Source organism: Varroa jacobsoni, unplaced genomic scaffold (assembly GCF_002532875.2).
Source record: "Varroa jacobsoni isolate VJ856 unplaced genomic scaffold, vjacob_1.0 scaffold_847, whole genome shotgun sequence".
Lineage (NCBI taxonomy): Eukaryota > Metazoa > Arthropoda > Arachnida > Mesostigmata > Varroidae > Varroa > Varroa jacobsoni.
Genome location: NW_019213749.1, coordinates 301,120 through 319,865, shown reverse-complemented (window position 1 = coordinate 319,865; position 18,746 = coordinate 301,120). Strand labels below are relative to the sequence as shown.

The 18,746-nt window shown below is 41.8% G+C and overlaps 1 protein-coding gene across 1 annotated transcript; it reads left to right on the top strand.

Annotated features, from left to right (window-relative positions):
* The first annotated feature begins 573 nt into the window (after positions 1 to 573).
* Positions 574 to 18,493, top strand: LOC111264335 (uncharacterized). Its single transcript, XM_086970033.1, has 16 exons — positions 574 to 1,073; positions 1,306 to 1,629; positions 9,332 to 9,401; positions 11,630 to 11,753; positions 12,035 to 12,096; positions 12,259 to 12,430; positions 12,592 to 12,738; positions 13,433 to 13,510; positions 13,726 to 13,889; positions 14,344 to 14,444; positions 14,875 to 15,189; positions 15,392 to 15,486; positions 15,622 to 15,772; positions 15,987 to 16,304; positions 16,892 to 17,114; positions 17,344 to 18,493. Exons 1-16 carry the CDS (start codon positions 935 to 937, stop codon positions 17,609 to 17,611), a joined length of 2,751 nt encoding a protein of 916 aa, XP_086826159.1. The 5' UTR covers positions 574 to 934; the 3' UTR covers positions 17,612 to 18,493.
* The last annotated feature ends 253 nt before the right edge of the window (positions 18,494 to 18,746 follow it).

Below are 18,746 nucleotides of genomic sequence, written 5' to 3'. Positions count from 1 at the left end.
AGCAGAAATACTATCAATTAAATATGACGACTTGGATGAAAACAGATTGTCTAGTTGGTCTCGTTAGCGACACTACCATTCAAGAAAGCATTTCTAACGCAGACTGGCTTTACGGAGCATTGATACTAAGAATCTTTGATACTTGTTTAAATTTAGTAAGCATCAATTACTATACAGGACGATGCATCTGAGACGATTCACTGGTCAAGCGCACTGCGTATTGCGACTTTTTGTACAAAAACAGCACGCGCTAAATTCGTTCCTAATTCACCTTCCCGTCACAGGTTGTCCAGCTGCCGCTAGTTTCGAAGGCGGAGCCTGCGAGGCTCTGAATCCCGGTGAAAGAGGAGGAGCATCACGGCAACCAGCGCTTAGCAGCTCCGCAGTATGTCCGCAGACCACGGCTGCTATGAGGACTGGGTATAAGGCAATAATATGGGCTTTATATCAAAGGGTACGGCCAGGGGCCCCGCAACAGGGGCGTGTCCTACGAAGCGACTACGGGTCTCCGGGTGGTTGCCAGGCCTCGTCACGGCGATCAGTTCGTTCGTGGCAACAGGCCGAGCTAGCCGCCGTGTCACTGGCTTGTAGAGCATGTCAGGCCTGCGAGAACCTATGCGAAACTACGACTCTAGCAAACTGTGAGATCAGGACCCGAGCGGTGCTCTGGCAGCTGCCAGTACAGCTGCCACCGATCGAAGCCATCCCAAGAGTCAACGATGTCTTCGTGGCTTGTTTGGCCGCAGCGAGCCGCATCAGGTCGATGCCTAGTGACGGTCTAGTACACGTCTCCTCGCAACCACCAAGCCTAGCTGTGGTTGGCCCAGAGGCGTAACTCGACGACTCGCATTCGGCCTTTCAGTAGAGTCCTTTTGCTGACCGATCTGCGCGTCATAGAGAGAGCAGGAGACCCCACCGGATCCAACGATTGACAATGGACGTCGGACGCGGAATTAACGGAAACGCCCCAGATGGGGTCTCAGACCAAAACGGCAACCAGTATTGCCCGGTGCCGCCCGTTGGACATGACGAAAGCTCTCCTACAAATCAGAAACATCAACCAAACATCTATGGTATGCTATACTAGCTGTACTTGTCATCCTATTATATCAGAACGTTAGTTACTTGTAACCATAGCAGATATCTCTCCAAAAAGCGGCCAACAGGATGTAGGTTCTCTAAAATCGAGTACTTGCCCACCTCCAGTTTATGATTGTGGCATCTATATAAGCTCTTTCTCTCAGCTTCGGACTATCCCAGTTTAATGTTCAACACTAAGTGTTATGTGGTGTGCTGCTCTTTCAGGAGGGCAGTTGATGGTGGCACCCGTGTGCAGTGACTACCCCTGTGGAGGTCCCTTGGGCGACTGTCAAACGATCGCATCTTTGGACCCTAACTCATGGATGAGTGCAGAGTGTTATCCTTCGAGAGCTTACGACCTTCCACTAACCCAAGCACCTATGACCAATCTATCCCTGAATCAGATCAACCCGACTGGGCCCCTTCCCAGTCATTCCCATCACCAAGAGCTAGAGGAGCCCGCGGCCGTATGCGTTAAGGCCGAGAGGACCTACACTCCTGATAGCAGTCGGACTCACCAGCACCCACCTCCCACATCTGCGTACGAAGGTTAGTTGTATCTTAGTAGTCCGGAAAACAATCAGGCCTAGCTTCTGAACTGCAATGATGCAACATTATTGAAAATTCGTCCGAGAAAATGTATCCTTTATCCTGTAGCACAGCTCCTAGTTAATGGCTTTTTTTATATCTTTGCTAATGCTATCGCTAGACAGCACGACTTACTCTTCTGGATTACTGATAACGCGCTATTTTTTTTTTATTTATGATATATTCGCTGCACAAGGAGATCGCCTTTGACATCTGCGCCGGCCTGAAATCTAATGATTTCATTTTCTGACTATGAGGGTGGATCTTCAAACTGATAGCCGTAGTGGTGCACTGGGCCATTGCCGATAGCAAAAAATTTTGACAAATTTGTAATTTTACTGTTGGGTCGTGTGTTACGCAAGTCCTTACTTTGACAAGTTCAACTTGATTTGAAGTTATCCCAGCAAGGGAGATTCACATTAATTATTCGGATGCTTAAAATTTTTTGTTGGACTCTTCGAATAGCAAAGAGTTAATCTAAAAATTTGATGCGTATCTTTTACAGATCTCTCAGTTTCCTAGGCGTATACGTCTGCGTTTGCTATCTTTGCTAATCAGGTCGAAACTAGGGAGCTCGGCTAACGTTTACAGAAATATGGTTATCACGTTGCCCTTGCATGTGCGGTGATTTATTTGTTTATTGATGCTTTGCTACGTTCTATTTCGGATTTGTATGAGCAGGCCAAAGGTAGCCAGACCTCTTTTCGGACCAGCTTAATAAGATCTCTATGTTTATTTAAACGGAACAAAAAGTGTTGTTATGTGATATGGAGTATATTTTCTATCGTCCAATAGCGGTATCCACTTTGCATTGAAGAATTGTCGTGTCATAGAGTTTATTCGTAGATCAGTTATTGGTATCGGATATTGCACTGTTCCTTAAGCTACTGCCGCGAAAAACTCCTTGACGATGGTACTATCGTCTGTTGCAAACGGAGCAGCTAGGAGACAGCGACAGATATTTTTTCTGGTCACTCGAATTTTACCAAGATGCCCTTTAAATATCTTATAATGCCTATCTTTCATAGAGGCAATTACTGAAAAAAAAACCTGCTGCATAATTTGTAGCTACATGATTACGACTGTACTTCACAAAAATAGTAAGGATTGACTGCTTTTTGAAACTATTATCTAATTTATGTTAAATCAAGGTCGGCTAGGCCTACAAAGTAGGTTAAAGCAACTATTGATCAATACAAATATAGGTTCTTGTTGACAGCTTTAAATGTATTAAGAACACATTGCACGACCGTGTGGCCCTTTTGTCACGTCAGATCCCACTAGTTACATCAGTTAATATTGGCAATAACCAAATGAATGTTTTAGCTATGGCACATAGACCGTTCCTTCCCAACGCGGGACAATGTGTGTCGCTGATTTTGTTTGAGCCGTTTCAAGCTGAAATAGCGGCACATTCGCGCGAGCACTGCCAGTTAGGTCGAGTAGTAGAACATAGAAGGGAAAGCGTATTCTTCATGGAATGAAGTTCAATTGCTAGACATGAACTAAAGGTGCGCGTGCATATAGGATGGACATTTACCGTGCCTACTGCATATGCGGGAACTCGATAAGGCCGTTGGTATACCCATGTGGCTGTCAACCTTTACCTTAGAAGTAAGCTCAATACCTTTCATTCCTGTTTTAAAGCCAAAACCCTTGATGACTACATGTTGTCATGCGCAACTCCGGGCACTGTCTTATTTGCTGAGCATCTCCTTCAGCTTCGCTGCCTATGTGTTCTTAGGCCACTAGATACCTATTTGAGGGCCACTGATTACCGGCTTATTTTAATGAGAAGAGATTTCAGGCTAGAAACAAGCTTGACACGTTTAGTAATTACTTGTCTACATTTCAGCTCTACGGTCAAATTCGGGAAACATTGCAAAAAACCGAAAATACACGACACTTCTGATGATTTTTCCTTCGCTAGCGCTTTAGGTACTATGAGGGCCATGATACAAAATACGATCATCATATAACCAATACAATTATTATCTAATGATCCTGATCCAGAATGATATAAGTAAACCATGCGTCTGAATGACAATAGAGATCGATTCTATCGGCATTCTAAATGAATCTAATAGGGCAGCTTTGGTACTAGAAATAAGCTGGAAGACCCGTTACGTAGAGGTTCAGGCGGCTGCATCTACATATGAAACGAAATGTGTCCAGGTTCAAACTCGAAGCTGGGTCACCACGTGTCCGTAGGATTAGCACTCAGGCACATTACCCATTGCGCTAGCACGGAGGCCTTGATACTTCAATGTATGAACTAAACCAAAAACTCTTTACCGATTGCTTTTTGTTTCGGCTTTATCGCGGTACTATCTACCAGCAACCTAAATGATGAAATCAACTGCTACGAAGCAACATTTGATCAAAGAAACCTAAGAAAATTATCACGTAATTCCTTGAAAATAGGAAAAAAATAGGACACGACAGTGCTGCAAGCAAATTCATTACAACAATAACTCGAACAAAAACAGCTATCGGAAGACCTAATCTTCTGCGCACAGATCCTCATATGCGTAGAAGCCGAAGTATTTCTAGAAGTAGATAGATATGCAAGTGATTTTGCTCCTTTAGAACAGAAGAAGAGTTATGAAAGCGGCTGGCTTTGCAACGCTCAAATTGGAGGGGGGTTTGCTTTAATAAATTCGGTCTTCAATACATCCACTACCTAAAATACCCCCTCAACTGGATCCAACCTGTATAACATCTTACAGAGTAACTTACATAAAACTTTTTATTAGTTAAAGTCAACTTTACTTATTTAAAACATGTTGTGGCAACGATTGTACTATGGCCTTTAACAGATATATTCGTAAGATGGATTGTATCAATTTTCCGGGTAAATAGATACTTTTAACGGGACTGGCTAAGAGGTCGTGTGCTCTAATTAGAACTGAACATGACAATATATGATATGCTTCATCGAGACAACTTGCTATGGTATTAATTACATGAGTATTTAAGATTAAACACTTGATCTGCTTGAAAAGCCCACTGTCCGAAACAAATACCATCTATGTAAGCCATGCAACCCCAGTCGTATGTTAAACTTTGTGCAAAGTTTATAAACAGTCTTAGCAGCTCTATGAAGAATCTCCGCTGCATGTTACTAGAACAAAATAAAACGTTTTCAGTCGCAAATAGCAATATTTTTTCCGACTTTTTCGAATAGAGCTACCCCCCCCCCTCCCCTCTCTCTCATTGGTCCCCCCCATTACCGATCTAGGCAGCGCCAAAGGCCATCGGCAACGTGAACTTCCCGATTGATATCGAAATCGTCCTCACCATTACGCAAAAAATCACAGCAAACCTGATGGTTGACCTGGCAGGAATAACAATAAAGGTTGAAACCATAAAACAAAGCACCGTAATCTATTGGGCCTCAACTTTTCAATACAAGTTAAGTTTACATTTAGACATACAAAAAAATTTTAGTTTTCACAGACCTGAATCTACTTTCTCAGGGTTTGTTATAAATGTATTCTTACGTAAAACCGATGCAATAAACATCCAGGCCCTAAAACGCTCCCCAATACCCAGCCAATATGGCTGAACGAAGATCTCTCTTGAGTACCATAATGTAGCACACAGCATTTGTGGATTACGCCATTAGGGGGCATAATGTGTGTAGCTGAAAAACGTCAGAGCTTACTTGATGAACTTAAAACCCTACAGCATGGCCTGCTTTAGCGATCTTCTTCCTGTTCTCGCGAACAATCTTGTTGACGGGTTAACATACATCGTTGGTCTCTGACAAAGGCAGAGAAATGCATTTTGTATTTCGAGCGACTAAGCAAGCACATGCGTACATATAGGAAAATTTAGGCTTCCTACAAAAATAGACGGCAGAAGTAAACAATTTATAGAAAACATTTCGTTTCGCAGCGTCCTTCGAGTGCAATGATTCACAGTACCTCTTTTGAGTTTCTGGAATCTCTGGAGTACAACGAAAGTCTATCAGACCGATATACTATCGACACCAAGGTATCTACGTCCAACAATTTGTTTTAGTCGGACATGTTCGGAGATTGCCTCAGTGTAACGTTAGAAGATATCGTTGTGTTCCTAATAAAATGTAATAGGGTATTCTAACAAGATTCTGTTCGCTCAACAATAAACATGAAGTATATTCTATTTCTGCATTAATAAATTTCTGCATCGTAATGTTGAACCACTTCACGGATGTACATGTATTTCAATTGTATACATGTACAATTAATTCTAGCACTTTAACTATGACAGGCGAGTGGTTTGGCTGTTCCAGCTGATCTAGAAAATCATGACTATAACATAACAATAATGCTGGTACGTTGATTATTAGAGTGCCTGTATATGACCCTTTGAGTTTCCTATGAGAAGAAACGTTTTTTAAATGTTTATTCGAAGGTCGTCGGAGATTAGCTACTACTGACACGACAAGACACACAGCAGTATCTATGTGCTAACCTATTAAACATGGTTTACCCCAGCAACTCCTCGATGAACTTCATTGAATCACTTACTACCTCACATGTTGAAACGTCATTCTTTTATGTTCAATCAAACGAACTAGCTACATATTCTTCTAATATATTCGATAGAAATTTTCGAATTCGGAAGGATATACGAAAAACCCTGACGAAGCTCGTTATCGATTCTATTTACCATGTACAAATCTTAACTGCACAGAAAAGGACTACGGCGAGCTTTTCCTGGCGGGAAAATTAGGGGAGGTGTCGGAGGAAGGGATAAAGGTGTACGAAATTAATTAAAACAGACGTTTAGATGGATTGCGTAATATGCGCAAGACCTTCCATATTGGTCAGTCTGTATAGATACACGATTTTAGAGGTATGGAACATTTAAACTGGGTCGCTTATACCTATATTAGAATGGAGCCGCTCTGCAAATCAACTAGAAATTTCGACGCCACTTCCTAACTATACCCTCGGATTATAGCCCGTAGTACCGCCTGGATTATTAAAAGGCAGACGTATGTTGTGTTTAATTCTCACGTACTAGCGAGTCCTAATTACTATAATACGATAGTTAGGCCTCAAAAGCCAAAGAAACACTGGAACCCTCAAAACGTTTGGAAGTGTTCATTTAAGTAACTCAGTGTCGATCTGGCCAACGGTCACAATGGGTATAACTCAGTATCCGCGGAAGACCGCAATATTTTCCTTCGCGTTGATTATTTAATGTAAGTCAAGCTATGGAGATGATACGAGCAAGTATATTTTGAGTACCGCTTAATTAATATGCCATACCAAAGAGAAGCCACAACAGCCTAACAGCCAAATTCCACCTACAGCGACCTATCGATCAGTTAAAGCTAAAAGATTAAAAATTCCGATACCACGGAGAACCACATTGTATTATGTAAAGATCGTACTGGATAGATTATTGAATCTTGAGTACGTTCTAGGTTACTTATTAGACTAGATTTAGATGATAATCGATCTTCTCTTTGAAATATTTCGTGCATGAAATGCGTTGCACCCTCGCTAAATAGGACATACACAAAACAGTACATATGCACGCGCACACATACACACACTCTTGCATAAACGATTGTTGTGTTTCTTTGGGAACATGTACGGTGCTATCTTGCAGTGATCCTAAAAGCAATAGAATATCACCTCCACCGTGCGACACGTGCCGTTATAATGCACTAATTGGATGGCGTCCTCTCAGGCGCCAAGCTGCAGGACCTGGCAAGGCTTCTCTAATTTGAAGAACGTCTAACTTCCCTGGCATTCCTCTGTATAGGACGTCTCTGCTGCACTAAATTGTAATATGACCAAGATTCGGACGCGACACGACTGTTCGAATGGCATTAAGCGGTCCTGCATCCTATTTGTTACGTCAGCGACCTGGCATACATTCCTGCAGTTCTACTATCCATATGATGCTTTTATGCGAAGATAGTCTTCAACCAAACTGAAAGCGTTCACTACACAGCACCACAAGCACTTGGATGTTCCACAGGAAAATGTCCTTTTAATATCCTCTTTTTACCCGCTGAGCGCCCCAGGGGACAAATCTGCAAATGATCGCGCAAGGTCAATGGACGAACTTGCGCGTACGAGGTGAAGCGTCAAAACGATCGAAAAAATGCGAACGTGATAGTATCTGTTTAGGTCCATTGCGGCACTCTTGCCACGTTTACTAGCCAAGGAAGATCGCCAGTCATTATCACAGAATTGAAAAGGACAGAAGAGTGTCGCGCGTGATTCGAGAGCGTCAGCATTTGCATCGAGTGCAGCACGTATCGCAACTCAATGGCCAGTAGATAGTTGCAAAGAAAGGGGGGTTCCCGCGAGGTCAAGCAAGAGGGTAGGTGTAGTATAAGACAGAGAAGGAACCAGCGTAGGTGGCGGAAGCGATGGTATGTGCCACTTGAGCGAAATTAATTCGATTTTCAGATGAGTGATGATGATTACGAAACGGGCGACAGGGCGAAAAACAGGAAGCGCCTATGGGCTGGCTGAGCGACAGAGGTGGAAAAGATTGCAGACAAATGTGAGGCCCGGGGTAGCTGTTCGCTCACTGGGGAATGGGTGGCATCATTAAAACATTTGCGCCAGCTTACCACGACTTATCGACTGTGATCGTGTGGCTCTAGGTGCTGCTAAACGAGTAAGCTGCTTGTTAGTGGCGGTGCCTTCAAAGTTTTCGTTGTCGACGATAGCAAAGGACGAAAGGCGGATTTATGATAAAGATCTCTCGTTGAAGAACAGATAATAGTGATAATCCTTGTCATGCGTATCTACGAGAGTCCGTGTATATACGGCAAAGGCGACACGGTAATCGGTAGAAATCAGAACAAAAATCCGCCTAAACTACTGGCTTCGTCTAGCTCAAACAACAAAGATAAAAGAGTATCTTCTATTGATTTGCTCTGTATGTACAAGTATTTTATATATTCTTTTTCATTGCTTCTAACTAGGCGCTTGGCCGAATCGGAGTTTGGCGATTCTAAGTGATTGAAACACTCGCTAAGCTCGTCCAGCTTTGCAATATTCGCATCAGCCTTTGAACTAAAGGAAACGCTGCGTCCACTTTTGAAACTTATAGCTTGGGTAATTGAAATAGCAGAATATGAAACTAAACAGACGTCAAGAGGGTCCTCCTGCGCAAACAGGGAACAAATGTATAAATCAAAATAAATAAGATCTTTAATGAAACCTAGTGTTAACAACCACATTTGTACGGATAAAATCTTTAATTGTGGGCCAGTTGATATCAACTTAGACAAATGTTTGTCTTTATTCCTGTTTTTTTTTTACATTTAGTTTAAGTTCATTTAGAAAACGTCTCGTAGACTTAAATTCAGCTAGAAAACGTACGTTATCTAAGCATCGATGTAATCAAACGAACCTATCCAATTTCTCCACCAAGATACATTTCTATTGGGTTTAACCTATTATACTCAGACAACAAGCACCAGCTCCATTTTCCTCTATGGCAATTTTGAAGATAAAATTACAAATTAATTACAAACAAAAAAAAGTAAATTCGAATAAGTATATTGTGCTTTGTACAATTATAGATCGAACTATACTCTAGGTGGAGCCACAAGTTGAATTAGATATTCAAAAAGCTTACCTGAGGTCTACTGACATGGTGGCATTATTAACTTTAAGATATTTACGCTTCATTACAGACTTGTTTCCCGAAGATCCAACGAAATATCGCAGTCTTCGCCCGCATTCGACTCCTGCTACACTTCTTTGGTATAAGTTTAAAATAAAAATTATATTACATATATATATATATATATACGAAGTCAAACAGCCGGCCTTTACGCTCGGCTTTATTGATTAGTATTAATTAATGTATACGTTCTTTTTTTTTTGACACCCAAAATGTATGGCACGGCTCAAGAGTACTATTTTTACAAAATTAAGCAATAGATATATCTCTATTTGAAAGTAAATAAAAATTGCTCTTCATTTTGACCGAGTTCGCGCCAATCTGTTGTTAACAATAATACTTATTACTGGAAGTGATTCGTTTTAATAACTGAGTTAACGTTTATATATAATTTTTGATATTTGATCATTTTATATAAAAATTTATTTTAATATACAAGAACAATCAGTGAACAAAATGTACAGTTAATAAAGTCAAAGTTGCATCACACCTCAAAATGTTTTCAGGTACTAATCGAAATTAGAGTACAGAAGAAAATGGCTGCAAAATGGATCTCGTTACCTATTAATATTAGCGTAAAAACACAAATATGACCTACATATACATACAGGATAGGGCGAAAATCCCTTTACAATCTGAGAGTATTTTCTTTACTTTTTCGCTCTTCTGCTGTTTCAAAGCGTCGCCTGACTTTACCGCACCCTATATATACGTAAATAATACTAATGCCGTTCAGATCTCGACATTTGGTTATCATTTGGTTACCTCTCAATTCGGTGGTTCAAAAGTTATTCAGTTTCAAAGTTCCTTTGTCACAGCCTAGTACGTAAAATGCATAACTTTTTCCGCCACAGATGCTCAAAATTATTACAGTTCTGTCAATACTGATCACGGTGGGGTGTTGATTCACACACTTTAATGAACCCCAGATTCCTCTAGTGTCGTCGAGCTTGTGGTGTAGAACTTATTCCTACCAAAAAGTCTATTAACGTCAGCTCTGGGGAATCCTCAGGTAACCTATGAGACCTCTTCGACCAACCTACCTGTTTGGAATTCTCATCAGACATACTCTCACGTAATGAAGATGGATTTATACATACGGCACCTAAATTAGACCTGTTTCTAAGACTGTACCTAAATGGCAGACAGCTGAACAGATCTTTACGTGCGTCATTTCTGGCTGGTACATTTGTTCAATTTATTAGCACTAATGGCGAATACAGTTCCGATTCGGAACTTAAATTTCCCGCTAATCGTTATAGAAGTATCTAATCTTTAATACACAAATAGCTTTTTAAGGGGCATCGTGCATGAAGCGATGCCACTAGACATGAACTCGTTAAAACTACGCTGCATACAGGAAATTCTAACGGAACTAAATTTTGAATTTATAGCAGGCCAAGGCAATAACGAATATGCAAAGGTCCAAAATGGCAGAAGATCTCATAAAGTATAACCGTTCGAATGTATTTACACAATCCAGCTGATAGTTGATATTGTCCTCTCTAAAGCAGCCGTTGACTTCTGTTCCAAAAACAGCCTTTTAAGTCGTTTCGATAAACTTTCGAGTTCTGCCACGATTGACGTTAACCAGGTGTCCTAGGCAAACCTAAACAGTCGATTATAGAACTAGCTATCGAAGCACACTGCTGTCTATAAGATTCTAATAAACTGTTTTTATTTCGGCTCTGCAGGTTTTTTGTCAAGCGATTTACTACAGAATTTAATCTCACCCCTTTGTCACCTATTTCCCCCATCCTGATTTTGACTAGTCCCAGGCGGCTCGGCCCTAACATGCTCGCCATCATCAATCACAGATGCTTTATAACTGCTGCCCCATAAAGAGCAATTTAAAGAGGGCGGACAGTGCGCCCTTTTATTGTAGCAGCTTTAAATACACCTATGAACATAATCTATAGCTTACCGAATATTTGTTCGTTTCTGGCTGGCATATTCTGTCATGCATACAGGGACATCTGTTCCGGCCCGTGGAATCAAGACAGTAGACGTAATGTATACTACGAAAACCTTTAATTCTTGCACGGTATTAAATCATTGACTAAGAAATCTCTACCGAGGCATTTTAGCCTCGCTAAAACAACAACAACAACAATGGCGAGGACAACGCTAACGTCGAAACAAACCTTAGAAGGATTTCGAAAGAAAACAAAAAGAGGCCCGTAATGCTCGGTAGTACTTCTGCACGACCCTTGCGTAGGTCACCGGAGCAGGACACGAGCGAAGACAATATCGATCTGTGCCAATATATGATACTAATACGATTACATGCGCGTTTGCGTCTTCGCAGGCTTGACGAGAACTACGAGATGGCTGAAGGTGTTTGCATACCACGCAATGCTCTTTATCTCCATTATGTCGATTTTTGTGCCAAGAACGCCATGCAACCCGTTAACGCCGCGAGCTTTGGAAAGGTGCTCTTCTAAATAAAATAACAATAGTAATAAGAAGAAGTACTATTATTTTTAATTAATTACTTAGTTCGGATACATCGTTCAATAGGGTTTTACCGTATTCGGAAGTGATTCGTCAGAGCGACAGGGGGTAACGGTGGCGTGAGGTAGCATTTATGAAATTTTGCCATAGAAAAGATGAAAAAATGGTTTATGTAGAGACAGCCGCCGTAGTCGGCTTTGCACACTAATCTCTCGTTCAATATTCATCAGTTACCCATCGAACCGCTTTTATATTTTAGATAATTCGTCAACAGTTTCCTGCACTCACCACACGCCGCCTTGGCACTCGGGGTCAATCAAGGTACGTGTACTGTATCAGACCAACAAGTGGGGTCAAAAGCCTCTCTGCACCACCTTAAATGTCGCTGATGTATCTGTAGCTACTTCGCTATTTTGCTGCACAAAGTTTGGCTCGATACAAGTTCCTATATACATTATATACACGTTTCATATTCGCTTGCAGATATCACTACTACGGAATTGCGATACGTGAACACTCTCCATACTTTGAGCCTACGTATTCGAAGAAATCAGGCGAAACGCCTGATATGGGCAGTAAACGACAGTCTCATTCCAATGCAGTTGTTACATCAACATTAATTGACAATGGCAACTTAAAAACTGAGCATCCGTTGGTAAATAACGTTCATCGTACTGTACATAAATCTAAGAACAGGTTACTGGGGGGTAGCTGCTCTATACGTGTATATATTATATGAGACGTTAGTGATACTACGCAAACAGATTGTAAATAATGGCTAGCTAACATCTACTTTATTATCCTTATCTCATCCAGAATTATCCGCCGCCAGGTGGCAGAGGGATTTCAGCCAGTTCGCTAGGACTAGGTAATCCTTCCCAACGAGTAAAGCTTACCGCGGTGCTTCCCGAATTCCCGACGCTCCGGGCGCTTAATGTTACATCTGCGGTCGATCGAGAACAGGTGATAAAAAGTAGTTGGATGTATTGCATTTGGATCGCATTCACGAATGCTGTACCTTTACATGGGCATAGACTATGCTTAAGTGCGACAAATGCCTTCTGAATGAATGTTTTAATATTATAATTATAGATCTCCATTAAGGCCTCTACTCAGGAGAACGTTCGCATAAAATCGTTCAATGTATGCACAGGATTAAGCACTGATAATAGAGCTAAGGCACAGAAACGTTTTCGGCAACTAACGTAGTGTTACCTTCTAAAAAGTGCAAGTGTCCTGTACCAACGTTTCGATGCTACTCGGTTCCCTAATGCTGTTTCCAATATCAGGCCGGCGGCCTTTTAGAAGGCTATTTGTAAGCGCCTCTTCGCGAAACTACGGCAATCTAATTGACACAAATATAGTTGCAAAGCTCAGAGGCGAATACGATCGTACCCAAATATTGGGATGGGTTGATGCGCCTAAGATCCAAACGCTAAAAACTATTTTCATTCTTTGAAAACAAGAAAATGTATTATACATATGATGGGTATAGACGAGTCTCATTAGGACAGGCAGATCTTCTCATTGACTAAAGGGATTATAATGTTCTAGTGCCTCCATTATAGAGGTCTCTCTTAAACCTGCTGACATTCAAAGCTATTTTTTAAGATCGTGTTCTGGGAGAGTTTTTAATGAGTCGGTTTTCTTTCATCAGGTATCAAGCTTTTTAACAATGTATCGAACGCACAGTCAGCGTATCCTGGATACTATACTTGCCATGAATCTGGATCAGGTAATGACATGAGTGATGCTTAAGAAAGCTTGCATCTTCAAAACATATCGTCTGCTTAAACACACAGATATGTCTCAGACAAGTTGATACTTCGAATTCCGAAATGCCGATCACCTTTAACGTGCAAGAAGATTTCTGTTTCCAAAATGGTCGCGTGATCCTTGATCTAGATATGTCTCGTGTTTTCATTGCCCTGTCGTTCTTTGTTTCGTAAGGTCCGCGTTCATTTGCAGCATTTTTGGTTCGGGATACCTCAGCATGTAGCATCGGGCCTGGGCTGCCCAGTTCTCGTGAACCTCGTGGCACTTTGCGACTTCGCGCTCTATAAAACAGTGCAAGGACTTCTTCTGCCTAGTCTCATACAACCATTACCCGAAAGGTTTGTTGACATTTAGCCGGAGCCTCTGATATATTCACGGATCTTGGACAATGAATGTGTTCGATGCTTTTTTGTTGTTGTGTCATCATGTTTTCGCACTTGGCGACAGCAGCGGCATCAGCGATGATCGACGGCTTCTGCAAGTCTTATTGCAGTTTGCAGCGTTCTATACTCAGCACTTTGCGTAAACAGTCGGTATCTAAGCTAGAAAGAATTTTGCGCAGAGTGATACTGCGGTTGTAGTGCGCTACAGCCTGCCACAGCGGCCGCTGCCGTTGCTCCGCGCGTCGCCACGAGATAATCGCTGTACGTACGACGGATGACGGCGCAGTCGTCAATGCCAGGACGAAGTTTAACCGTTTTTCATCTCTAGATTTCGTCACTGTTATGATGCCCAATACTATCCATTGAAGGACCGGTACTTTCTTTAACTCAGTATTAATTCTTATTTCAGCTTTATCAGAATGGTTGACATCTTCACTCACGATTACGAAAGCTGGTTGGAACGAGCTCTAATAGGGTTTCCTAAGGCATTACAGCACGTTAAGATTGAAGGTATGAATATCGAATGATCACCCCAGAAGTATCTGGTTTTCCTTTTCGCTGAAACTGCACCCTAAAGCCGCACAATGACCCAACGACCCCAACGCCTCCGTAGTACCGCAATCAAGTCTAGATACCAAGTACCTTTTGCTGAGTCAGCCTGAATGCACATACTTTACAAAGATCTTTGTTCTTCTCAAACTTTATTCGATCATCCGTTGAAGCTAGCGCAGTTATATAAGCTATATTAATCGGAATTCAGCTCGCTTTTTTATACGGACTAAAGTCTTCCGTTACGGTAGCCGTAATAGGTCCTTTTTTATGGGCTCATTTAAAAGGGCTATTTAGAAGTTAACCGAAGTCTTCGTAATTGTTATAAGAACCAGCTTGATTCATCCGTGTCCCGATTCGTTAAGCAACCAACCTTATTCGTTTTTTTTAGTGGGGAAGCGCTTCATCTACCAGCTTCGACGTCGACTTTCGGTGAACCAACTATCCCAAGCAGCTAAAATGCTTTTACTTAATCGGCAGCTAGTTGATCAGATGGTTCAAGACTGGAGAGAATGGAGGGGTGCCTATTGTGCCGCTTCTCCAATCGGCGGGGCTGGTAGAAGCGGGGCTTTACTTGATAGCCTTAGTTTTCAGTTAGTACCTCCAGGCATTAGCAACAGACCTTCTGATGGCACGACGACAACGACAGGGCCAAGTGGCTCCGAGAGGGAACGGACGGCGTGCCATCAGGACACCTTCTTTTGTGGTGAGTTATCTACGATTTGTTGGCCGTAGTTAATGGATAACGATAGTCACAATCTGTGTGTCTATTTAAGTAATTTCAGTAGTGTTATCATATGAAGCACAGAATGTAAATACTTGTACTTGCTGTGTTCTTGTTATAAACACGTGTACCTGTTTATTCTCTTGAAGAATATTCAGTAAATGTATATGCGTATATCTTACAGTGCTCGCTGAATTGGAATCTTGTCTGGAGACATCGACGAGTTTAGAGACGCTTCTTCTTTGGATGGACTCGGTCATAGAAAAATATGCTAGCGGGGTATCTTGATGAGTTTGAAACAATTATAATGCACATGCATGTACGGAGACATGACTCACGAGTTCTATGTTCTGTCAGGTTTTATGGGTACCACATTTTTTTGCGAATTATTAACATGCTTCGACATCTTCACAGATCTATCGGCCGACCGCGAAACGCGTCAAAGGGGTGCTTCGTGCATGCCCACAAAGTCAGCGAGATGTGTGCTGCGGTTTTTTCAAAACCTGGCGAAGCTGCTCTCAAAAAATATTCAGAAATCTCACCATAAAAGGCACCACACACTACGGTAGGCATCGAGACAGTACATGCGGTCGTCGTGTGTTGTTGTTGTTGTTCTACAATTGTGTCAATCAAAATCAATAGTTGCCCCCAACGATTGGTTGATGCCGATCCGAAAACAAGTTGCCCCTGAGCTTTTCCAGCTAGATCGAGTCGTGCCTATCTTTCAGCCAGTCCATCTCTAAAATGATTGTTTTTGTCAAATATTGTTGGTGAGCTAGCTTCTTTTCAGCTTCTCCGAGTTCTTTTCGACGACTACGTTCAGCTTTCGTTAGAGGGCGTTCTAGGGGACTGCCTTGTCCGAGAGATGCAGGAGAATATCGCTAATAATCGAACTCTAGAAGTAGAACATATCCACGCACTCGAAATGTTGAGTGCAACGTCGGCGTACCCACAAGCGCAACTCGAGGCAGCGTCCCCCAAGGTCCAGCTTACCAGTCCTGTAACAACACTCAACGTACATCCTACTGCTGCTGAAGGTCACATTGAACCGCCGAAGCCTGTGCAGCTCTGTGCTCTTCCCCCTCAGATGCCGGCAGGTCCGTATCAGCCGGAAATTTCGGCTTCACCTCCTTGTCTCCTAAAAAAATCCTTTTTAAGCAAGATAAAAATTTCTCAACATTAGTGTAACTACCTACACCTGGCGATATTGGGTGCGGGCCTGCCTTTAGCTAACTTCCATCTAGCATGGCCAAAATGAAACATCTAAGAGCTAGTCATACGCTGTATATTTCGTATGTTGTCTCTTCTGTTTTATTTGCTAAACAATATTTAGTGTATCATTTCTGAGGCAAATGTTAAAGCTTGTAAAACGCTCGATAATTGCTTGGTAGATTAGTTAGTTATTGCACCGATGCTGATGTGATGATTTAAAGAGACATTGCAGTTTTGCTTGTATTGCTTGAACCTAAACAAAAGTCAGCCGTAGGGGCGAAATTCTGTTTAATAGATAGATTGGCGAAACAACGCTTTCAATTAGCCAAATGAAAATCAAGCATTTAATTTAGATCCAGCCGAGGAAGACTTTGCCTACGAACGATATCCTTAAGATCGCTGGCCGCTAGTGAATAACCTACGCGAGCGTTTTGTCTAGCCTTGGTTTAACCTATGATACACCTTTCGTTAGGGACCGCTCTATTAGAAAAGACCAAGCAACTGCGTCGCGTTGGCGCCACGAGCAACGATTCCTCACTCGATTTACCTGAAGGGTATCAAACGACTCATACAGCACAAACTACTCCGCCGGTAGCGATCTTCTACGAAACGACCAATTGTTATGCTGGAGTTACATCTGTCATACAACAAACAACCAATATTATCACAACGACCGCGACGGCGGCTACTGGCAGGTAAGCGTTTAGCATGTATTCAGGTTCTGCCCAGTATAATAACCTTCTCGTCGTATAATAATCACCTTCTCTGCATCATAACAATGCGTTTATGCGTATACTACATCAGACAACGAATTTCCAACTATTTTATGAGAATAATAATAATAATAATAAAAAGACGGCTCATTTATGTTAGGAAGGACTGACGCTGATTGTAATGCTGTTAGTGTGTTAACTATCGTTTCAGTCTATACGGAGCTGCCGAAGTGTTGGAAGCCGGGGGAGGCGATTTCGGATGCGCCGGATCAACACAGGCGGGCGGTCAATGTCTGATCATTTCCGGAGAATCCTCGTCTCCTGGAGTTCATCCTAGCACCGTTGAGTGGGCTTCACCGCACCCACCTTCAGGGCCTCCTTCGCATCCCCATTACACCTCGGCCGCGCACCATTATAGACAAACGACGGCTCCTCCGGGAGGGGGCGGCCAGACTCATAACTTGCACCATTTCAACTAACAAGAACTGCAGAGTAAGGCAAAACCAGTACTAGGGCGTGACATGGGGCAGTTTTGCAAACCCTCGGAAAAAAACATGTGTTGGCGTACTCCGAAAGATGTACGCAGTTGAAAAAACCTGCTAACCACGGCGCAATGGTTATATGTATAATCATTACTAGTATTATTACAATTGTGTGCAATCCCTACAAAGCCGTGTTGAAACGTTTATTGTACGATGACCTCTATATTAATCCGCTTTTTGTTAAATCAATTATAATTATCGTTGCCAATATTCACTTAGTTGAATTAGATGGGTTGCTTGTAGAAACACTTCTTAGCGATCGGTCGTTGAAGAAAAGGATAAATAAGTATCCTGGTTAGGACGAAAAAAGCGTAAATTTTTCTTCAAAAAGATAGATCTCAAACGGTTTTTCGGTAGTTTAACAAAGTTCAACTTATTGTTATTGAAATCTGAGTAATTTATGATCGATACTCACCTTATGTCAACTAACTCTAGAACACTGACGCGATCAGCAGAGGCGTACGTTTGAAACGAATAACTTACTTTTTTACTCTTCTCATAACTAAATATCAAAAGGTCCTTTCCGTAGGTCTGAACAAAGGACTGCCGCGTCACAAAAGCCTGCGCGAAAAAAGTCTACCTTCGTAAAACTTATGTTCGACCTTACGAATTCAATCATATTCAAAATCGAAGCAATAAATAAATAAATCTAATCAAATAAACTGGAAGACGTTGCCTTTACTTACTATGCCTTACTTAGAGCACTTCATTTTAACATGTCATCGTTTCTTCGGGGGTTTTTGCCTAATACTGATTATCGAGGACTGGCTAAACATGAAAGGTAGGTAGTTGTTCATTGACAACAACAACAACAACTCTAATCTACTTTTTGTTGCAGAGGCTATCATTTGTCTAAGAGCAATAGGGATCGATGCGTGCACTTCAATGTGAAGCTTTTATATTTTATTCGAAGAATACTTCAATTGATGTTTGGGTTCGTCTCCGCTAATCAAATGTATATCTTAATGCTAACATATCACATATAATTGGGTTGCAGCGTACAAACCGTGTGGCTGACTGCCGTAGGCAGAATGCCGAGAGTTGCTATACGAACTATTTTCCATATAGTCTG